Source organism: Scyliorhinus torazame, chromosome 2 (genome assembly GCF_047496885.1).
Source record: "Scyliorhinus torazame isolate Kashiwa2021f chromosome 2, sScyTor2.1, whole genome shotgun sequence".
In the NCBI taxonomy this organism is placed as follows: Eukaryota; Metazoa; Chordata; class Chondrichthyes; order Carcharhiniformes; family Scyliorhinidae; genus Scyliorhinus; species Scyliorhinus torazame.
In genome coordinates, this window is record NC_092708.1 from 19,790,029 (window position 1) to 19,809,395 (window position 19,367).

The 19,367-nt window shown below is 47.9% G+C and overlaps 1 protein-coding gene across 1 annotated transcript in view; it reads right to left on the reverse strand.

Annotated features, from left to right (window-relative positions):
• The window catches only part of LOC140386686 (tubulin alpha-3 chain-like), an 89,610-nt gene that overhangs the window by 13,913 nt on the left and 56,330 nt on the right, over positions 1-19,367 (reverse strand). The window contains exon 3 of the mRNA XM_072469248.1: positions 8,544-8,692. Coding sequence (XP_072325349.1) covers positions 8,544-8,692 — 149 coding nt within the window. The remainder of the gene's footprint in view (positions 1-8,543; positions 8,693-19,367) is intronic.

Below are 19,367 nucleotides of genomic sequence, written 5' to 3' on the forward strand. Positions count from 1 at the left end.
ATAAATCTTGAATGAAATGAAATGAAAATCGCTTATTGTCACAAGTAGGCTTCAAATGAAGTTACTGTGAAAAGCCCCTAGAAATAGTGGATGGAAATCTTCTGGAGTTTTTTGAGGATATGACCAGTAGAGTGGACAAGGGTGAACCAGTGCTTGCTGTGTATCTGGACCTTCAAAAGGCTTTTGACAAGATCCCACGCAAGAGATTAGTGAGCAAAATTAAAGCTCGTGGTATTGGGGGGTAATGGGGCTGGTTTCGCACAGTGGGCTAAACAGTTGGCTTGTAATGCAGACAATGCCAGAAGTGCGGGTTCAATTCCCGTACCAGCCTCCCCGAACAGGCGCCGGAATGTGGCAACTAGGGGCTTTTCACAGTAACTTCATTGAAGCCTACTTGTGACAATAAGTGATTATTATTATTTTTTTTTTTTAATTAAATATTTTATTGAAAATTTTTGGTCAACCAACACAGTACAATGTGCATCCTTTACACAATATTATAACAACACAAATAACAATGACCTATTTTATAAACAAAAAATGAATAAATAATAAATAACAAAAATGAAAACTAGCCCTAATTGGCAACTGCCTTGTCACAAGTAACACTCTCCAAAAATATAATTTAACAGTCCAATATATAATTATCTGTAGCAACGACCTATACATACTATACAGTATATATTAACAACCCTGAGAGTCCTTCTGGTTCCTCCTCCCCCCCCCCCCCCCCCCCGCCCCACCCCTCCCCCCCCCCCCCGATCCTGGGCTGCTGCTGCTGCCTTCTTTTTCCCATTCCGTCTATCTTTCTGCGAGGTATTCGACGAACGGTTGCCACCGCCTGGTGAACCCTTGAGCCGACCCCCTTAGGACGAACTTAATCCGCTCTAGCTTTATAAACCCCGCCATGTCATTTATCCAGGTCTCCACCCCCGGGGGCTTGGCTTCTTTCCACATTAGCAATATCCTGCGCCGGGCTACTAGGGACGCAAAGGCCAAAACATCGGCCTCTCTCGCCTCCTGCACTCCCGGCTCTTGTGCAACCCCAAATATAGCCAACCCCCAGCTTGGTTCGACCCGGACTCCTACTACTTTTGAAAGCACCTTTGTCACCCCCATCCAAAACCCCTGTAGTGCCGGGCATGACCAAAACATATGGGTATGATTCGCTGGGCTTCTCGAGCACCTCGCACACCTATCCTCCACCCCAAAAAATTTACTGAGCCGTGCTCCAGTCATATGTGCCCTGTGTAATACCTTAAACTGAATCAGGCTTAGCCTGGCACACGAGGACAACGAGTTTACCCTGCTTAGGGCATCTGCCCACAGCCCCTCCTCGATCTCCTCCCCCAGCTCTTCTTCCCATTTCCCTTTTAGTCATCTACCATAGTCTCCCCTTCGTCCCTCATTTCCCTATATATATCTGACACCTTACCATCCCCCACCCATGTCTTTGAGATCACTCTGTCCTGCACCTCTTGTATCGGGAGCTGCGGGAATTCCCTCACCTGTTGCCTCGCAAAAGCCCTCAGTTGCATATACCTGAATGCATTCCCTTGGGGCAACCCATATTTCTCGGTCAGCGCTCCCAGACTCGCGAACTTCCCATCCACAAACAGATCTTTCAGTTGCGTTATTCCTGCTCTTTGCCACATTCCATATCCCCCATCCATTCCCCCCGGGGCAAACCTATGGTTGTTTCTTATCGGGGACCCCCCCAAGGCTCCAGTCTTTCCCCTATGCCGTCTCCACTGTCCCCAAATCTTCAGTGTAGCTACCACCACCGGGCTTGTGGTGTAGTTCCTCGGTGAGAACGGCAATGGGGCTGTCACCATAGCCTGCAGGCTAGTCCCCCTACAGGACGCCCTCTCTAATCTCTTCCACGCCGCTCCCTCCTCCTCTCCCATCCACTTACTCACCATTGAAATATTAGCGGCCCAATAATACTCACTTAGGCTCGGTAGTGCCAGCCCCCCCCTATCCCTGCTACGCTGTAAGAATCCCTTCCTCACTCTCGGGGTCTTCCCGGCCCACACAAAACCCAGGATGCTCTTTTCAATCCTTTTAAAAAAAGCCTTCGTGATCATCACCGGGAGGCACTGAAACACAAAGAGGAATCTCGGGAGGACCACCATCTTAACCGCCTGCACCCTCCTTGCCATTGACAGGGATACCATATCCCATCTCTTGAAATCCTCCTCCATCTGTTCCACCAACCGCGTTAAATTTAACCTATGCAATGTGCCCCAATTCTTAGCTATCTGGATCCCCAGGTAACGAAAGTCCCTTGTTACCTTCCTCAACGGTAGGTCCTCTATTTCTCTACTCTGCTCCCCTGGATGCACCACAAACAACTCACTTTTCCCCATGTTCAATTTATACCCTGAAAAATCCCCAAACTCCCCAAGTATCCGCATTATTTCTGGCATCCCCTTCGCCGGGTCCGCCACGTATAGTAGCAAATCGTCCGCATACAAAGATACCCGGTGCTCTTCTCCTCCCCTAAGTACTCCCCTCCACTTCTTGGAACCCCTCAACGCTATTGCCAGGGGCTCAATCGCCAGTGCAAACAATAATGGGGACAGAGGGCATCCCTGCCTTGTCCCTCTATGGAGCCGAAAATATGCAGATCCCCGTCCATTCGTGACCACGCTCGCCACTGGGGCCCTATACAACAGCTGCACCCATCTAACATACCCCTCTCCAAAACCAAATCTCCTCAACACCTCCCACAAATAATCCCACTCCACTCTATCAAATGCTTTCTCGGCATCCATCGCCACTACTATCTCCGTTTCTCCCTCTGGTGGGGCCATCATCATTACCCCTAACAACCTCCGTATATTCGTGTTCAGCTCTCTCCCCTTCACAAACCCAGTTTGGTCCTCGTGGACCACCCCCGGGACACATTCCTCTATTCTCATTGCCATTACCTTGGCCAGGACCTTGGCATCTACATTTAGGAGGGAAATAGGTCTATAGGGCCCGCATTGTAGCGGGTCCTTTTCCTTCTTTGAGATAAGCGATATCGTTGCTTCAGACATAGTCGGGGGCAGTTGTCCCCTTTCCTTTGCCTCATTAAAGGTCCTCGTCAGTACCGGGGCGAGCAAGTCCACATATTTTCTATAGAATTCGACTGGGAATCCATCCGGCCCCGGGGCCTTTCCCGCCTGCATGCTCCTAATTCCTTTCACCACTTCTTCTACCTCGATCTGTGCTCCCAGTCCCACCCTTTCCTGCTCTTCCACCTTGGGAAATTCCAGCCGACCCAAGAAGCCCATCATTCTCTCCCTCCCATCCGGGGATTGAGCTTCATATAATTTTTTATAAAATGTCTTGAACACTCCATTCACTCTCTCCGCTCCCCGCTCCATCTCTCCTTCCTCATCCCTCACTCCCCCTATTTCCCTCGCTGCTCCCCTTTTCCTCAATTGGTGTGCCAGCAACCTGCTCGCCTTCTCCCCATATTCGTACTGTACACCCTGTGCCTTCCTCCATTGTGCCTCTGCAGTGCCTGTAGTCAGCAAGTCAAATTCTACATGTAGCCTTTGCCTTTCCCTGTACAGTCCCTCCTCCGGTGCTTCCGCATATTGTCTGTCCACCCTCAAAAGTTCTTGCAGCAACCGCTCCCGTTCCTTACTCTCCTGCTTCCCTTTATGTGCCCTTATTGATATCAGCTCCCCTCTAACCACCGCCTTCAACGCCTCCCAGACCACTCCCACCTGGACCTCCCCATTATCATTGAGTTCCAAGTACTTTTCAATGCACCCCCTCACCCTTAGACACACACCCTCATCTGCCATTAGTCCCATGTCCATTCTCCAGGGTGGGCGCCCTCCTGTTTCCTCCCCTATCTCCAAGTCCACCCAGTGTGGAGCGTGATCCGAAATGGCTATAGCCGTATACTCCGTTCCCCTCACCTTCGGGATCAATGCCCTACCCAGCACAAAAAAGTCTATTCGCGAGTAGACTTTATGGACATAGGAGAAAAACGAGAACTCCTTACTCCGAGGTCTGCTAAATCTCCACGGGTCTACACCTCCCATCTGCTCCATAAAATCTTTAAGTACCTTGGCTGCTGCCGGCCTCCTTCCAGTCCTGGACTTCGACCTATCCAGCCCTGGTTCCAACACCGTATTAAAATCTCCCCCCATTATCAGCTTTCCCATCTCTAGGTCCGGAATGCGTCCTAGCATCCGCCTCATAAAATTGGCATCATCCCAGTTCGGGGCATATACGTTTACCAAAACCACCGTCTCCCCCTGTAGTTTGCCACTCACCATCACGTATCTGCCCCCGTTATCCGCCACTATAGTCTTTGCCTCAAACATTACCCGCTTCCCCACTAATATAGCCACCCCCCTGTTTTTCGCATCTAGCCCCGAATGGAACACCTGCCCCACCCATCCTTTGCGTAGCCTAACCTGGTCTATCAGTTTCAGGTGCGTTTCCTGTAACATAACCACATCTGCCTTAAGTTTCTTAAGGTGTGCGAGCACCCGTGCCCTCTTTATCGGCCCGTTCAGCCCTCTCACGTTCCACGTGATCAGCCGAGTTGGGGGGCTTCCTACGCCCCCCCCCCTTGTCGATTAGCCATCACCTTTTTCCAGCTCCTCACCCGGTTCCCACGCAGCTGTATCTCCCCCAGGCGGTGCACCCCCGCCCATCCTCTCCCATACCAGCTCCCCCCTCTCCCCAGCAGCAGCAACCCAGTAATTCCCCCCTCCCACCCCCCCCCCGCTAGATCCCCCGCTAGCGTAATTACTCCCCCCAAGTTGCTCCCAGAAGTCAGCAAACTCTGGCTGACCTCGGCTTCCCCCCGTGACCTCGGCTCGCACCGTGCGACGCCCCCTCCTTCCTGCTTCTCTATTCCTGCCATGATTATCATAGCGCGGGAACCAAGCCCGCGCTTCTCCCTTGGCCCCGCCCCCAATGGCCAACGCCCCATCACCTCCACCCCCCCTCCTCCCCCCATCACCACCTGTGGGAGAGAGAAAAGTTACCACATCGCAGGATTAGTACATAAAACCCCTCTTTGCCCCCCATATTCGCCCCACCACTTTGTTCGAACGTTCTTTTTAATAACCCGCTCATTCCAGTTTTTCTTCCACAATAAAAGTCCACGCTTCATCCGCCGTCTCAAAGTAGTGGTGCCTCCCTCGATATGTGACCCACAGTCTTGCCGGTTGCAGCATTCCAAATTTTATCTTCTTTTTATGAAGCACCGCCTTGGCCCGATTAAAGCTCGCCCTCCTTCTCGCCACCTCCGCATTCCAGTCTTGATAAACGCGGATCACCGCGTTCTCCCATTTAATGCTCCGAGTTTTCTTAGCCCATCTAAGGACCATTTCTCTATCCTTAAAACGGAGGAATCTCACCACTATGGCTCTGGGAATTTCTCCTGCTCTCGGTCCTCGCGCCATCACTCGGTATGCTCCCTCCACCTCCAACGGACCCGCCGGGGCCTCCGCTCCTATTAACGAGTGCAGCATCGTGCTCACATATGCCCCGACGTCCGCTCCCTCCACACCTTCAGGAAGACCAAGAATCCTCAGGTTGTTCCTCCTTGCGTTGTTTTCCAGTGCCTCCAACCTTTCCACACATCGTTTCTGATGTGCCTCCTGCGTCTCCGTCTTCACCACCAGGCCCTGTATATCGTCCTCATTCTCGGCTGCCTTTGCCTTCACGACCCGAAGCTCCCGCTCCTGGGTCTTTTGTTCCTCCTTTAGCCCTTCGATCGCCTGTAGTATCGGGGCCAACAGCTCTTTCTTCATTTCCTTTTTGATCTCTTCCACACAGCATTTCAAGAACTCTTGTTGTTCAGGGCCCCATGTTAAACTGCCACCTTCCGACGCCATCTTGGTTTTTGCTTGCCTTCCATGCCGCTGTTCTAAAGGATCCACTGCAATCTGGCCACTCTCTCCTCCTTTTTCCATCCGTATCCAGGGGGGATTCCCTTCTGGTTTACCGCACAGTGTTTTTAGCCGTCAAAATTGCCGTTGGCGCTCCTATCAAGAGCCCAAAAGTCCGTTTCACAGGGAGCTGCCGAAACGTGCGACTCAGCTGGTCATCGCCGCACCCGGAAGTCAGTGATTATTATTATGTATTGACATGGATTGGGAACTGGTTGACAGACAGGAAGCAGAGTGTGGGAATAAACAGGTCCTTTTCAGAGTGGCAGGAAGTGACGATATTGCAGGGTATTGCAGAGTTCAGTGCAGGGACCCCAGGTGTTCACAATATATACTAATGATTTGTCCAAAGGAATTGCAGGCAATGGGCGCGATCTTCCGGCCACGCTGCACCAGAAAAGCATCTCACTGCAGCGCAATGTGGCCGGTGAAAGCAGGGAGACCCGGCTCCCGGGATATGCCCGGCTCGCAACACCTCTTGAGATTCCATGCAATCTCGCGAGACGTTGCAAGGAGATACCCGCCTATCACTTTTTGGCAAATCTGCAAATTAGAGCGAGGCAGTAAGCCTTACTCTAATGTGCAGACTTCCAAGGTACTTGAGGCTTTGGGATTCAATCCCTTCACCTTGGGGACCTCAGGTGAGTGCCGTTTGGTGCTGGTCTCCACATATGGGAACCAGATGGAATGGCACGGCACTCATGGGGGTTCCCAAGGGGATCGGAGGCCCCCGGCTGCATGCCCTTTAGGCAGGACGGTGTCCTGGCACTGCTGGTGCCACCTGGGTACTTTGGCAGTGCCACCTGAGTGCCATCCTGACACTGCCAATGTGCCCAGGTGGTGCTGGCAGGGTGGTGCCAGGTTGGCATTTTATGTGTGTGTGTGATCAGGCCGGGTTTGCTGGGGGACCCTCCCATGGTGTGTTCGGGCTGGGGGGAGGGCAGGTTTTTTTTCGGGATGCCATTGGAGCACCCCGTTGTAAAAAACAAGTAGTGTTGAATAGACACGTGTTTCTCAGCACTGCGAGTGCCGGGAAACACGTGGCGCGCTCACTAGGTAACTTTGTTCCTTTTGGGAAGATCGTGCCCAATATCTCTAAATTTACAGACCACACTAAGCTGGGTAGCGGTGTGCGCTGTGAGCAGGATGCAAAGAGGTTGCAGGGTGTCTTGGACAGGCTGGCTGAGTGGGCAAATACTTGGCAAGTGCAATTAAATGTGAGGTTTCCACTTTGTGGCAAAAACAGGAAGGCAGATTATTATCTGAATGGTAGCTGTTTAGGAACAGAGGAAGTGCAACGAGACCTGGGTGTCACAGTGGAACAGGGGCTGGTTTAGCACAGCTAAATAGCTGGCTTACATTGCAGAACAATGTCAGCAGCGCGGGTTCAATTCCCGTAGCGGCGTTCCCGAGCAGGCGTCAGAATGTGGTGACTAGGGGCTTTTCACAGTAACTTCATTGAAGCCTACTTGTGACAATAAGCGATTATTATTATTATGCTGAAGGTTGGCATGCAGGTACAGCAGGCGGTGAAGAAAGCTAATGGAATGCTGGCCTTCAGAGTATAGGAGTAGGGCCTTGATGAGGCCACACCTTGAGTATTGTGTGCAGTTTTGGTCTCCTAGTTTGAGGAAGGACATTCTTGCTATTGAGGGTGTCCAGCGAAGGTTCACCAGACTAATTCCCGGGATGGCAGGACTGACATAGAAAGACTGGATCAACAGGGCTTGTACTCACTGGAGTTTAGAAGAATGAGAGGGGATTTCATAGAAACATATAAAATCCTATTCGGACTGGACAGGCGAGATGTGGGAAGAATGTTTCCGATGTTGGGGATGTCCAAAGCTAGAGGTCACAGCCTAAGAATTAGGGGTAAGGTATTCAGGACTGAGAGGAGGAAGAACTTCTTCTCTCAGAGAGTTGTGACCTTGTGTAATTCTCTCCCACAGAAAGCTGTTGGGGCCGGTTTGTTGGATATATTCAAGAGGGAGCTGGACGTGGCCCTTGCGGCTAAAGGGATTAAGGGGTATGGAGAGAAAGCGGGAGTCGGATAATGAACTTGCATGCTCAGCCACGATCATATTTAATGGTGGTGCAGACTCGAAGGGCCGAATGGCCTACTCCTGCACCTATTTTCTATGTTTCTAAGTAATTAGCTGTAATGGCTTTGGGATGTCCTGAGGTCATGAAAGGCTCTGTAGAAATTCAAGGTCCTTCATTCTCATCACAACCATCAAAGAGTTTAAATTATTTCACAAAATGATGGAGTTAGTCAGTTACTCAGTTGAACATTTGTACAATGCAACGGCAGCTGACATTCACACTAAAACATTTTAACAAATGTCTCCATTCTCTTGCCTCCTATCAGGCTGCTACAAACAGCAGCCTGACTGAGAAGTCTGTCAGTACTGTCAGGATCAGAGTCCATGACAACACCATGGGCTGGTTCACACATCAATATGTCCTTCTTCCCGAAGAAACTTCTTCGCCTCTGCTCTCTCTTCTCCCTTACCCAGTGTGGCAGAGAACTTGCCTCTCGAGGAGGAATACTCCAAGGCCATTTAATTAAATTAATCTAGCGAGGTTGAACTGGAAATTTTGGGCCTCTGAATTCCACTTAAAAAATCTTACCAGTTTGCGTATTCTGTCCAGAGCCAGATCAACAATCTCTCTGCCGATGGTGTAGTGCCCACGAGCATAGTTGTTGGCAGCATCTTCCTTCCCAGTGATGAGCTGCTCCGGATGGAATAGTTGGCGATAGGTGCCAGTACGGACCTCATCTAGAAAGCAGAGTGATAGGTTTTCAGGAGCCAGCTTATCTTCTGTATATGCTGGCCCGAAAGCCAAGCCAAAAGTCCAGTATAAACATAGAAAATACAGCACAGAACAGGCCCTTCGGCCCACGATGTTGTGCCGAACCTTTGTCCTAGATTAATCATAGATTATCATTGAATCTACAGTGCAGAAGGAGGCCATTCGGCCCCGAGTCTGCACCAGCTCTTGGAAAGAGCACCCTACCCAAACTCAACACCTCCACCCAACACCAAGGGCAATTTGGACATTAAGGGCAATTTATCATTGGCCAATTCACCTAACCCGCACATCTTTGGACTGTGGGAGGAAACCGGAGCACCCGGAGGAAACCCACGCAGACACGGGGAGGACGTGCAGACTCCGCACAGACAATGACCCAAGCCGAAATCGAACCTGGGACCATGGATCTGTGAAGCAATTGTGCTATCCACAATGCTACCGTGCTGCCCTTAAGAACAAATAAATCTACACTATATAATTTTCCCGTAATCCATGTACCTATCCAACAGCTGCTTGAAGGTCACTAATGTTTCCGACTCAACTACTTCCACAGGCAGTGCATTCCATGCCCCCACTACTCTCTGGGTAAAGAACCTACCTCTGATATCCCTCCTATATCTTCCACCTTTCACCTTAAATTTATGTCCCCTTGTAATGGTGTGTTCCACCTGGGGAAAAAGTCTCTGACTGTCTACTCTATCTATTCCCCTGATCATCTTATAAACCTCTATCAAGTCGCCCCTCATCCTTCTCCGCTCTAATGAGAAAAGGCCTAGCACCCTCAACCTTTCCTCGTAAGACTTACTCTCCATTCCAGGCAACATCCTGGTAAATCTTTTTTGCACCTTTTCCAGAGCTTCCACATCCTTCCTAAAATGAGGCGACCAGAACTGTACACAGTACTCCAAATGTGGCCTTACCAAAGTTTTGTACAGCTGCATCATCACCTCACGGCTCTTAAATTCAATCCCTCTGTTAATGAACGCGAGCACACCATAGGCCTTCTTCACAGCTCTATCCACTTGAGTGGCAACTTTCAAAGATGTATGAACATAGACCCCAAGGTCTCTCTGCTCCTCCACAATGCCAAGAACTCTACCGTTAACCCTGTATTCCGCATTCATATTTGTCCTTCCAAAATGGACAACCTCACACTTTTCAGGGTTAAACTCCATCTGCCACTTCTCAGCCCAGCTCTGCATCCTATCTATGTCTCTTTGCAGCCGACAACAGCCCTCCTTACTATCCACAACTCCACCAATCTTCGTATCGTCTGCAAATTTACTGACCCACCCTTCAACTCCCTCATCCAAGTCATTAATGAAAATCACAAACAGCAGAGGACCCAGAACTGATCCCTGCGGTACACCACTGGTAACTGGGATCCAGGCTGAATATTTGCCATCCACCACCACTCTCTGACTTCTATCGGTTAGCCAGTTCGTTATCCAACTGGCCAAATTTCCCACTATCCCATGCCTCCTTACTTTGTGCAGAAGCCTACCATGGGGAACTTTATCAAATGCCTTACTAAGTGGAAGGAAGCAAAATACCTAAAGTTGTGAGTACTACTATCACTGTCATTAAGTACAGGACTCTCACCTTCTTATTTGACATGGCGTTCACCCAGCTCTAAACCCCTGGGCCAGAAAGTTTAAAGACTACAAGGCAGGACATAGGCTTAACTTTAGGGAATTCAAACCTAATCTGAGGCAGGTGAGAAAATAACCTTCTATTGGACCAGCATATTTTGATAATTTTCCAGTTTTTTTGTACATGTGCTGCATGTACATAATCCTGAACAGACCTTTTGTGGTAGAGACCATCTTTGGATCATAAGGAGTAGCATTGGCCGTTTGTCCATCAAATCTGATCCATCATTCAGAAAAATCATGGCATGAACAGCATTTTTCTGTCTGTCCCTCATAACCCTTGACTCCCTTGTCAATCAAAAATCTGTCTAAATCAGCTTTGAATATATTCAATGCCTCAAGCTTCATTGCTCTCTGGGAACAAGAGTTCCATAGACGAATGACACTTTGAGAGAAGAAATTCGCCCCTCCCACCCATCTCCAGGTTTAATGGGAGACCTCTAATCTTTAAACTGTCCCCCCAGTACTAAATTCCACAACATGCTCTCAGCGACATCCTCAAGCCACCTTAGAATCTTGTACATTTCAATAAGATCACCTCTTATTCTTTTAAACTTCAATGACTATAGGCCCAACCTTTCTTCAGAATACAACCCCTTCATCGAAGAACAAGTCTAATGTACTTTCTCTGAACTGCTTCCAATGCAAGTATATTCATCCATAAATACTGCAGGTCTCTCCGATGTCCTATACATTTGTAGCAAGGCTTCCCTACATTATACTCCTACCCCCTTGCAATAAAGTCTGAGATATAGGGAAGATGTGTCCCCAATATTTTGCCTATTTGTTCCAATTTATTATGATGCTCAACAGTTTTTTAAAAGAAATTAAAACTTGAAGACATGGATTGGGATTCTGAATATTGAAGGATAAGGACAAGAAGTGAGGAAAAGGTGGAGACATAGAATCGCTACAATGCGGAAGGAGGCCATTTGGCCCATCAAGTCTACGCCGACCCTCTGAAACAGCACCCGACCCAAGGTCACTTCCCCACCTTATCCCAATAACCCCGTAACCTAACCTACACATCCTTGGACGTTAAGGGGCAATTTAGCATGCCACCGTGCCGTGGAAGAGTGGCTCTGTTAGTTAATGACAGTATTAGAACAGAGAGGGATGAGCTAATTTCAGAAAGCCAGGATATGTAAATAATTTGGGTATAGATGAGAAATAGTAACGGCAAGGAGTCACTTTTGAGAGTTATGGACAAGCCCACCAGCGTGAAAGCTGAGCTGGCTAAAGTGATTTGGCAAATTATGTTAAAGGATAGGTCAATAGAGATACAGTGGCAACATTTACATGCATAGAAAATAGAAGCAGGAGGAGGCCATTCGGCCTTTCAAGCCTGCACCGCCATTCATTATGATCATGGCAGATCATCAAGTTCAATACCCTGATCCCACCTTCCCCCCCATATCCCTTGATCCCTTTAGCCCCAAGAGCTATATCTAATTCCTTCTTGAAATGACACAACATTTTGGCCGCAACTACTTTCTGTGGCAGTGAATTCCACAGATTCACCACTCTCTGGGTGAAGAAATTTCTCCTCACCTCAGTCCTATCCTCAAAACTTATCCTCAAAACTATGACCCCTAGTTCTGGACACCCCCACCATCGGGAACATTCTTTCTGAATCTACTGTCTAATCTTGTTAGAATTTTATACGTTTCTATGCAATCTCCTCTCACTCTTCTAAACTCCAATGAATATAATCCAAACCGTCTTAGTCTCTCCTCATATGACAGTCCTGCCACCCCAGGAATCAGCCTGGTAAACCTTCACTGCACTCCCTCCATGGCAAGAACATCCTTCCTCGGAAAAGGACACCAAAACTGCTCACAATACTCCAGGTGCGGCCTCACCATTGCCCTATGCAATTGCAGTACAGCATCCCTATTCCTATACTCAAATACCAACATACCATTTGCCTTCTTTCCTGCCTGCTTTACCTGTACTTACTTTCAGCGACTGATGCACGAGGGCACCAAGATCTCGCTGAGTATCCACCTCTCTCAATTTTCACCCATTCAAATAATAATCTGCCTTCCCATTTTTGCTACCACAGCGAATATCCTCACATTTTTACTCATTATACGGCATCTGCCATGCATATTTGAGGGGATATTTCAGAATGCACAGAACAGATATGTTCCAATGAATAATAAAAAGACCAACCATCCATGTTTAACTAGAAAGGTTAAAGATAGGATCAAACTTGAAGAAAAAGCATATCGTTGAGCAAAGACAAGTGGAAGGGCAGAAGATTAGACGGAATGTAGAACAAAGGTTGACTAAACGATGAATAAGGAGAGAAAATCAGAGCATGATAGAAAGCTAGCCAGAAATATAGGAAGATAGTAAGAGTTTCTATAAGTAGTTAAAAAAGAAATGAGTTAAGAAAGTGAGCGTTGGTGCTATAGTAAGTGAATCTGGAGAATTGATAATGGAAAATAAGGAGATGGCAGATGAGTTGAACAGATATTTTGTATCGGCCTTCGGGAGGAGAGTGCACCGTACCGGGACAGCCTTCTCGAGGCTCAGGAGCTGTTCAAACAGCGTGCTGGGGTTCAAGAAATAAAATCAACAGGGACAGCACAGGAAAGCGGTGAGCGGATTGGTTGGTGAGTATCTGATATTAGGGACAGTGTATAAATAGCTGTAACTGAAAGAACTGAAAAAGAGCTGAGAGAATAAAGAAGAAGTGACTCTGAATGCAGAACCAGGAAATAAAAAAGAGCTAATTGGCTAGGCAATATGGGTAGAGCTAAGAAATAGGAAGGGTGCAGTAACATTGTTGGGACTTTACTACAGGCCTCCCAAAAGCGAGCGTGAAGTAGAGGTACAAATAGGTAGACAGATTATAGAAAAATGTAGGAGCAATAGGGTGGTCGTGATGGGAGATTTTAACTTCCCCAACATTGAATGGGACTCATGTAGTGCTGGAGGCCTAAATGGAGCAGAATTTGTAAGCAGCATCCAGGAGAGTTTTTAGAGCAGTATGTAAATAGTCCAACTCAGGAAGGGGCCATACTGGACCTGGTATTGGGGAATGATCCCGGCCAGGTGGTTGATGTTTCAGTCAGTGGTTACTTTGGGAATAGCGAACACAATTCCGTAAGTTTTAGAATACTCATGGACAAAGACGAGAGTGGTCCTAACGGAAGAGTGCTAAATTGGCGAAAGGCCAAGTATACCAAAATTCAGCAGGAGCTAGGGAATGTGGATTGATAGCAGCTGTTTAAGGGTAAATCCACATTTGAAATGTGGGAGTCTTTTAAGGAAAGGTTGATTAGAGTGCAGGACAGACTGTCCCTGTGAAAATGAGGGATAGAAATGGCAAGATTAGGGAACCATGGATGACGGGTAGAACTGTGAGACTAGCTAAGATGAAAAAGGAAGCACACATAAGATCTAGGCGACTTAAAACTGATGAAGCTTTGGAGGGATATCGGGAAAGTAGGACAAATCTCAAACGCACAATAAAGAGGGCTAAAAGGGGTCATGAAATATCTTTGGCTAACAGGGTTAAGGAAAATCCCAAAGCCTTTCATTTCTATATAAGGAGCAAAAGGGTAACTAGAGAAAGGATTGGCCCACTCAAAGACAAAAGAGGGAATTTATGCGTGGAGTCAGAGGAAATGGATGAGATTCTTAATGTGTACTTTGCATCGGTATTCACCTAGGAGAGGGACATGACGGATGTTGAGGTTAGGGATGGATGTTTAAATACGTGAGGTCAAGTTGGCATAAGGGGGACGTTTTGGGTATTCTAAAAGGCATTAAGGTGGACAAGTCCCCAGGTCCGGATGTGATCTATCCCAGGTTACTGAGGGAAGCGAGGGACGAAATAGCTGGGGCCTTAAGAGATATCTTTGCAGCATCCTTGAGCACGGGTGAGGTCCAGGAGGACTGGAGAATTGCTAATGTTGTCCCTTTGTTTAAGAAGGGTAGCAGGGATAATCCAGGGAATTATAGACCTGTGAACTTGACATCAGTGGTAGGCAAACTGTTGGAGAAGATACGGAGGGATAGGATCTATTCACATTTGGAAGAAAATAGATTTATCAGTGATAGACAGCATGGTTTTGTGCAGGGAAGGTCATGTCTTACAAACCTAATAGAATTCTTTGAGGCAGTGACAAAGTTAATTGATGAGAGAAGGGCTGTAGATGTCATATACATGGACTTCAGTAAGGCGTTTGATAAAGTTTCCCATGGCAGGTTGATGGAAAATGTGAAGTCGAATGGGGTTCAGGGTGTACTAGCTAGATGGATAAAGAACTGGCTGGGCAACAGGAGACAGAGAGTAGTGGTGGAAGGGAGTGTCTCAAAATGGAGAAGGGTGACTAGTGGTGTTCCACAGGGATCCGTGCTCGGACCACTGTTGTTTGTGATATACATAAATGATCTGTACGAAGGTATAGGTGGTCTGATTAGCAAGGTTGCAGATGATACTAAGATTGGTGGAGTTGCAGATAGCGAGGAAGACTGTCAGAGAATACAGCAAAATATAGACAGATTGGAGTTGGGCAGAGAAATGGTAGATGGAGTTCAATCCAAGCAATTGCGAGATGATGCATTTTGGAAGATCCAATTCAAGAGCGGACTATACGGTCAATGGAAGAGTCCTGGGGGAAATTGATATACAGAGAGATCTGGAAGTTCAGGTCCATTGTACCCTGAAGGTGGCAACGCAGGTCGATAGAGTGGTCAAGATGGCATACAGCATGCTTGCCTTCATCGGACTGGGTATTGAGTACAAGAGTCGGCAGGTCATGTTACAGTTGTATAGGACTTTGGTTCGGCCACATTTGGAATACTGCGTGCAGTTCTGGTCGCCACATTACCAGAAGGATGTGGATGCTTTAGAGAGGGTGCAGAGGAGGTTCATCAAATTCATCGCTTAAAATTTAGTTGGGACTAAAAATAATAAATAAATAAAAAGGAGTATTATAATAATAGCGTATTGTCACAAGTAGACTTCAATGAAGTTATTGTGAAAAGCCCGTAGTCGCCACATTCCGGCACCTGTTCGGGGAGGCCGGTACGGGAATTGAACCTACGCTGCTGTCTTGTTCTGCATTACAAGCCAGCTGCTAAGCCCACTGTGCTAAACCAGTATAGATTAGGACCGTAAAATCACAATAGAAGTGTCAAGTAAGAAACAAGGGGCTGGGTTCTCCCAAAATGGGGCTATATCCCCATGTCGGCGTAAAAACTTCCGAGTTTCCTCAAACAAATACAAGCTGATTCACTTACTTTCACGTGGCTAGCAGGGATCCGGAGTGCTTCACACAGCTTTTGCTTCTGAAGTAGGCCATTTTCCAAGACCATATTTTTATCTCATCTCATCAAACATTCTTCGTTTATGAAACTGTTTTATTGGACTGATTGGCACCGTTTAACATTTGTTGGACTGTTTTATTGGACTGATTGGCTCCGTTTATAATATAATGTGCCCACAATGCAGAAGGGGACACCCGGATGGACATTCGTTTAAATCCCCTTCTGCACTGATGGAAGACACTTGTTCTGCCCAGCAATAGCACGAAGCTGCATCTTAAAACGGCCCCATGGCCAGGAGATCGGGATGTCTGCGAGTCAAGACCCTGGCAGTGGGATATATGGCACAACTGTATGGCAAAGACTTATGAAAGAATGAAATAAGGCAGGCAAAGAAACCAGAATAGAAGGAATAAAAGAAATGTATAGATTCGATTAGCGTCCCCCACACACACAGCAGGACAAAAATGACATTAACACCTCATCTAGCAAAGACGGAAACAAAAGCATAGCACAGCCACAGACATCGGAGGTCGATTTAGTTAAGGAGACACATCAGCGAGATAATGGGAAACACATTAGAGAAGGGAAGGACACCGCAGCAAGCACAGATAATCTCATCAACACGAACACACTACATACAGATGCAAATTGACAAGGGAGGGACACCGGAGCGAGCACAGATAATCTCATCAACACGGACACACACCATACAGATGCAAATCGACAAAGATGCATATTCTCAGTTTAAACCTGTCTGAGAGATCTAAATCAAAACTACCCTTTAACTATTATGTATGAGCAAATGTTCCCGCTCGAATTTGGATTCCTATAAAAATCCAGAGCGAATGTGTAATTGTTTTTTTTTTTTAAATAATATTTTATTGAAAATTTTTGGTCAACCAACACAGTGCATTGTGCATCCTTTACACAACATTGTAACAATACAGATAATAATGACCTTTTTAAATTTAAACAAAAACAACAACAAATAAATATTAAATAACAAAAAATAAAAACTAGCCCTAATTGGCAACTGCCTTGTCTCAGGCCACACACCCCCATCCCTCCCCCCCCCCCCCCCCAAGTCCTGGGCCGCTGCTGCTGCCTTCTTTGTTCTCCCCTATCTATCTTTCCGCAAGATATTCGACGAACGGTTGCCACCGCCTCGTAAACCCTTGAGCCGACCCCCTTAGGACGAACTTAATCCGCTCTAACTTTATGAACCCCGCCATATCATTTATCCAGGTCTCCACCCCCGGGGGCTTGGCTTCTTTCCACATTAGCAATATTCTGCGCCGGGCTACTAGGGACGCAAAGGCCAAAACATCGGCCTCTTTCGCCTCTTGCACTCCCGGCTCTTGTGCAACCCCAAATATAGCCAACCCCCAGCTTGGTTCGACCCGGACTCCTACTACTTTCGAAAGCACCTTTGTCACCCCCATCCAAAACCCCTGTAGTGCCGGGCATGACCAAAACATATGGGTATGATTCGCTGGGCTTCTCGAGCACCTCGCACACCTATCCTCTACCCCAAAAAATTTACTGAGCCGTGTTCCAGTCATATGTGCCCTGTGTAATACCTTAAACTGAATCAGGCTTAGCCTGGCGCACGAGGACGACGAGTTTACCCTGTTTAGGGCATCTGCCCACATCCCCTCCTCAATCTCCTCCCCTAGCTCTTCTTCCCATTTCCCTTTTAGTTCGTCCTTCATAGTCTCCCCTTCGTCTCTCATTTCCCTATATATATCCGACACCTTACCGTCCCCCACCCATTTCTTTGAGATGACTCTGTCCTGCACCTCTTGTGTTGGGAGCTGCGGGAATTCCCTCACCTGTTGCCTCGCAAAAGCCCTCAATTGCATGTACCTGAATGCATTCCCTTGGGGCAACCCATATTTCTCGGTCAGCGCTCCCAGACTCGCAAACTTCCCATCCACAAATAGATCTTTCAATTGCGTTATACCTGCTCTTTGCCACATTCCATATCCCCCATCCATTCCCCCCGGGGCAAACCTATGGTTGTTTCTTATTGGGGACCCCCCCAGTGCTCCGGTCTTTCCCCTATGTCGTCTCCACTGTCCCCAAATCTTCAGTGTAGCTACCACCACCGGACTCGTGGTATAGTTCCTTGGTGAGAACGGCAATGGGGCTGTCACCATAGCCTGCAGGCTGGTCCCCCTACAGGACGCCCTCTCTAATCTCTTCCACGCCGCTCCTTCCTCCTCTCCCATCCACTTACTCACCATTGAAATATTAGCGGCCCAATAATACTCACTTAGGCTCGGTAGTGCCAGCCCCCCCCCTATCCCTACTACGCTGTAAGAATCCCTTCCTCACTTTCGGAGTCCTCCCGGCCCAAACAAAACCCACGATACTCTTTTCTATCCTTTTGAAAAAAGCCTTCGTGATCACCACCGGGAGACACCGAAACACAAAGAGGAATCTCGGGAGGACCACCATCTTAACCGCCTGCACCCTCCCTGCCATTGACAATGCTACCATATCCCATCTCTTGAAATCCTCCTCCATCCGCTCCACCAACCGCGTCAAATTTAGCCTGTGCAATGTGCCCCAATTCTTAGCTATCTGGATCCCCAGGTAACGAAAGTCTCTTGTTACCTTCCTCAACGGTAGGTCTTCTATTTCTCTACTCTGCTCCCCTGGATGCACCACAAACAGCTCACTCTTCCCCATGTTCAATTTATACCCTGAAAAATCCCCAAACTCCCCAAGTATCCGCATTATTTCTGGCATCCCCTCCGCTGGATCCGCCACATATAGTAGCAGATCATCCGCATATAAAGATACCCGGTGTTCTTCTCCTCCCCTAAGTATTCCCCTCCATCCCTTGGAACCTCTCAGCGCTATCGCCAGGGGCTCAATCGCCAGTGCAAACAGTAATGGGGACAGAGGACATCCCTGCCTTGTCCCTCTATGGAGCCGAAAATATGCCGATCCCCGTCCATTCGTGACCACACTCGCCACTGGGGCCCTATACAACAGCTGCACCCATCTAACATACCCCTCTCCGAACCCAAATCTCCTCAACACCTCCCACAGATAATCCCACTCCACTCTATCAAATGCTTTCTCGGCATCCATCGCCACTACTATCTCCGTTTCACCCTCTGGTGGGGCCATCATCATTACCCCTAACAACCTCCGTATGTTCGTGTTCAGCTGTCTCCCCTTCACAAACCCAGTTTGGTCCTCATGAACCACCCCCGGGGCACATTCCTCTATTCTCATTGCCATTACCTTGGCCAAGACCTTGGCATCTACATTGAGGAGGGAGATTGGTCTGTAGGACCCGCATTGTAGTGGATCCTTTTCCTTCTTTAAAAGAAGCGATATCGTTGCTTCTGACATAGTCGGGGGCAGTTGTCCCCTTTCCTTTGCCTCGTTAAAGGTCCTCGTCAGTAGCGGGGCGAGCAAGTCCAAATATTTTCTGTAAAATTCAACTGGGAATCCGTCCGGTCCCGGGGCCTTTCCCGTCTGCATGTTCCTAATTCCTTTCACCACTTCTTCTACCGTGATCTGTGCTCCCAATCCCATCCTTTCCTGCTCTTCCACCTTGGGAATTTCCAGCCGATCCAAAAACTCCATCATTCTCTCCCTCCCATCCGGGGGTTGAGCTTCATACAATTTTTTATAAAATGTCTTAAACACTTCATTCACTCTCTCCGCTCCCCGCTCCGTCTCT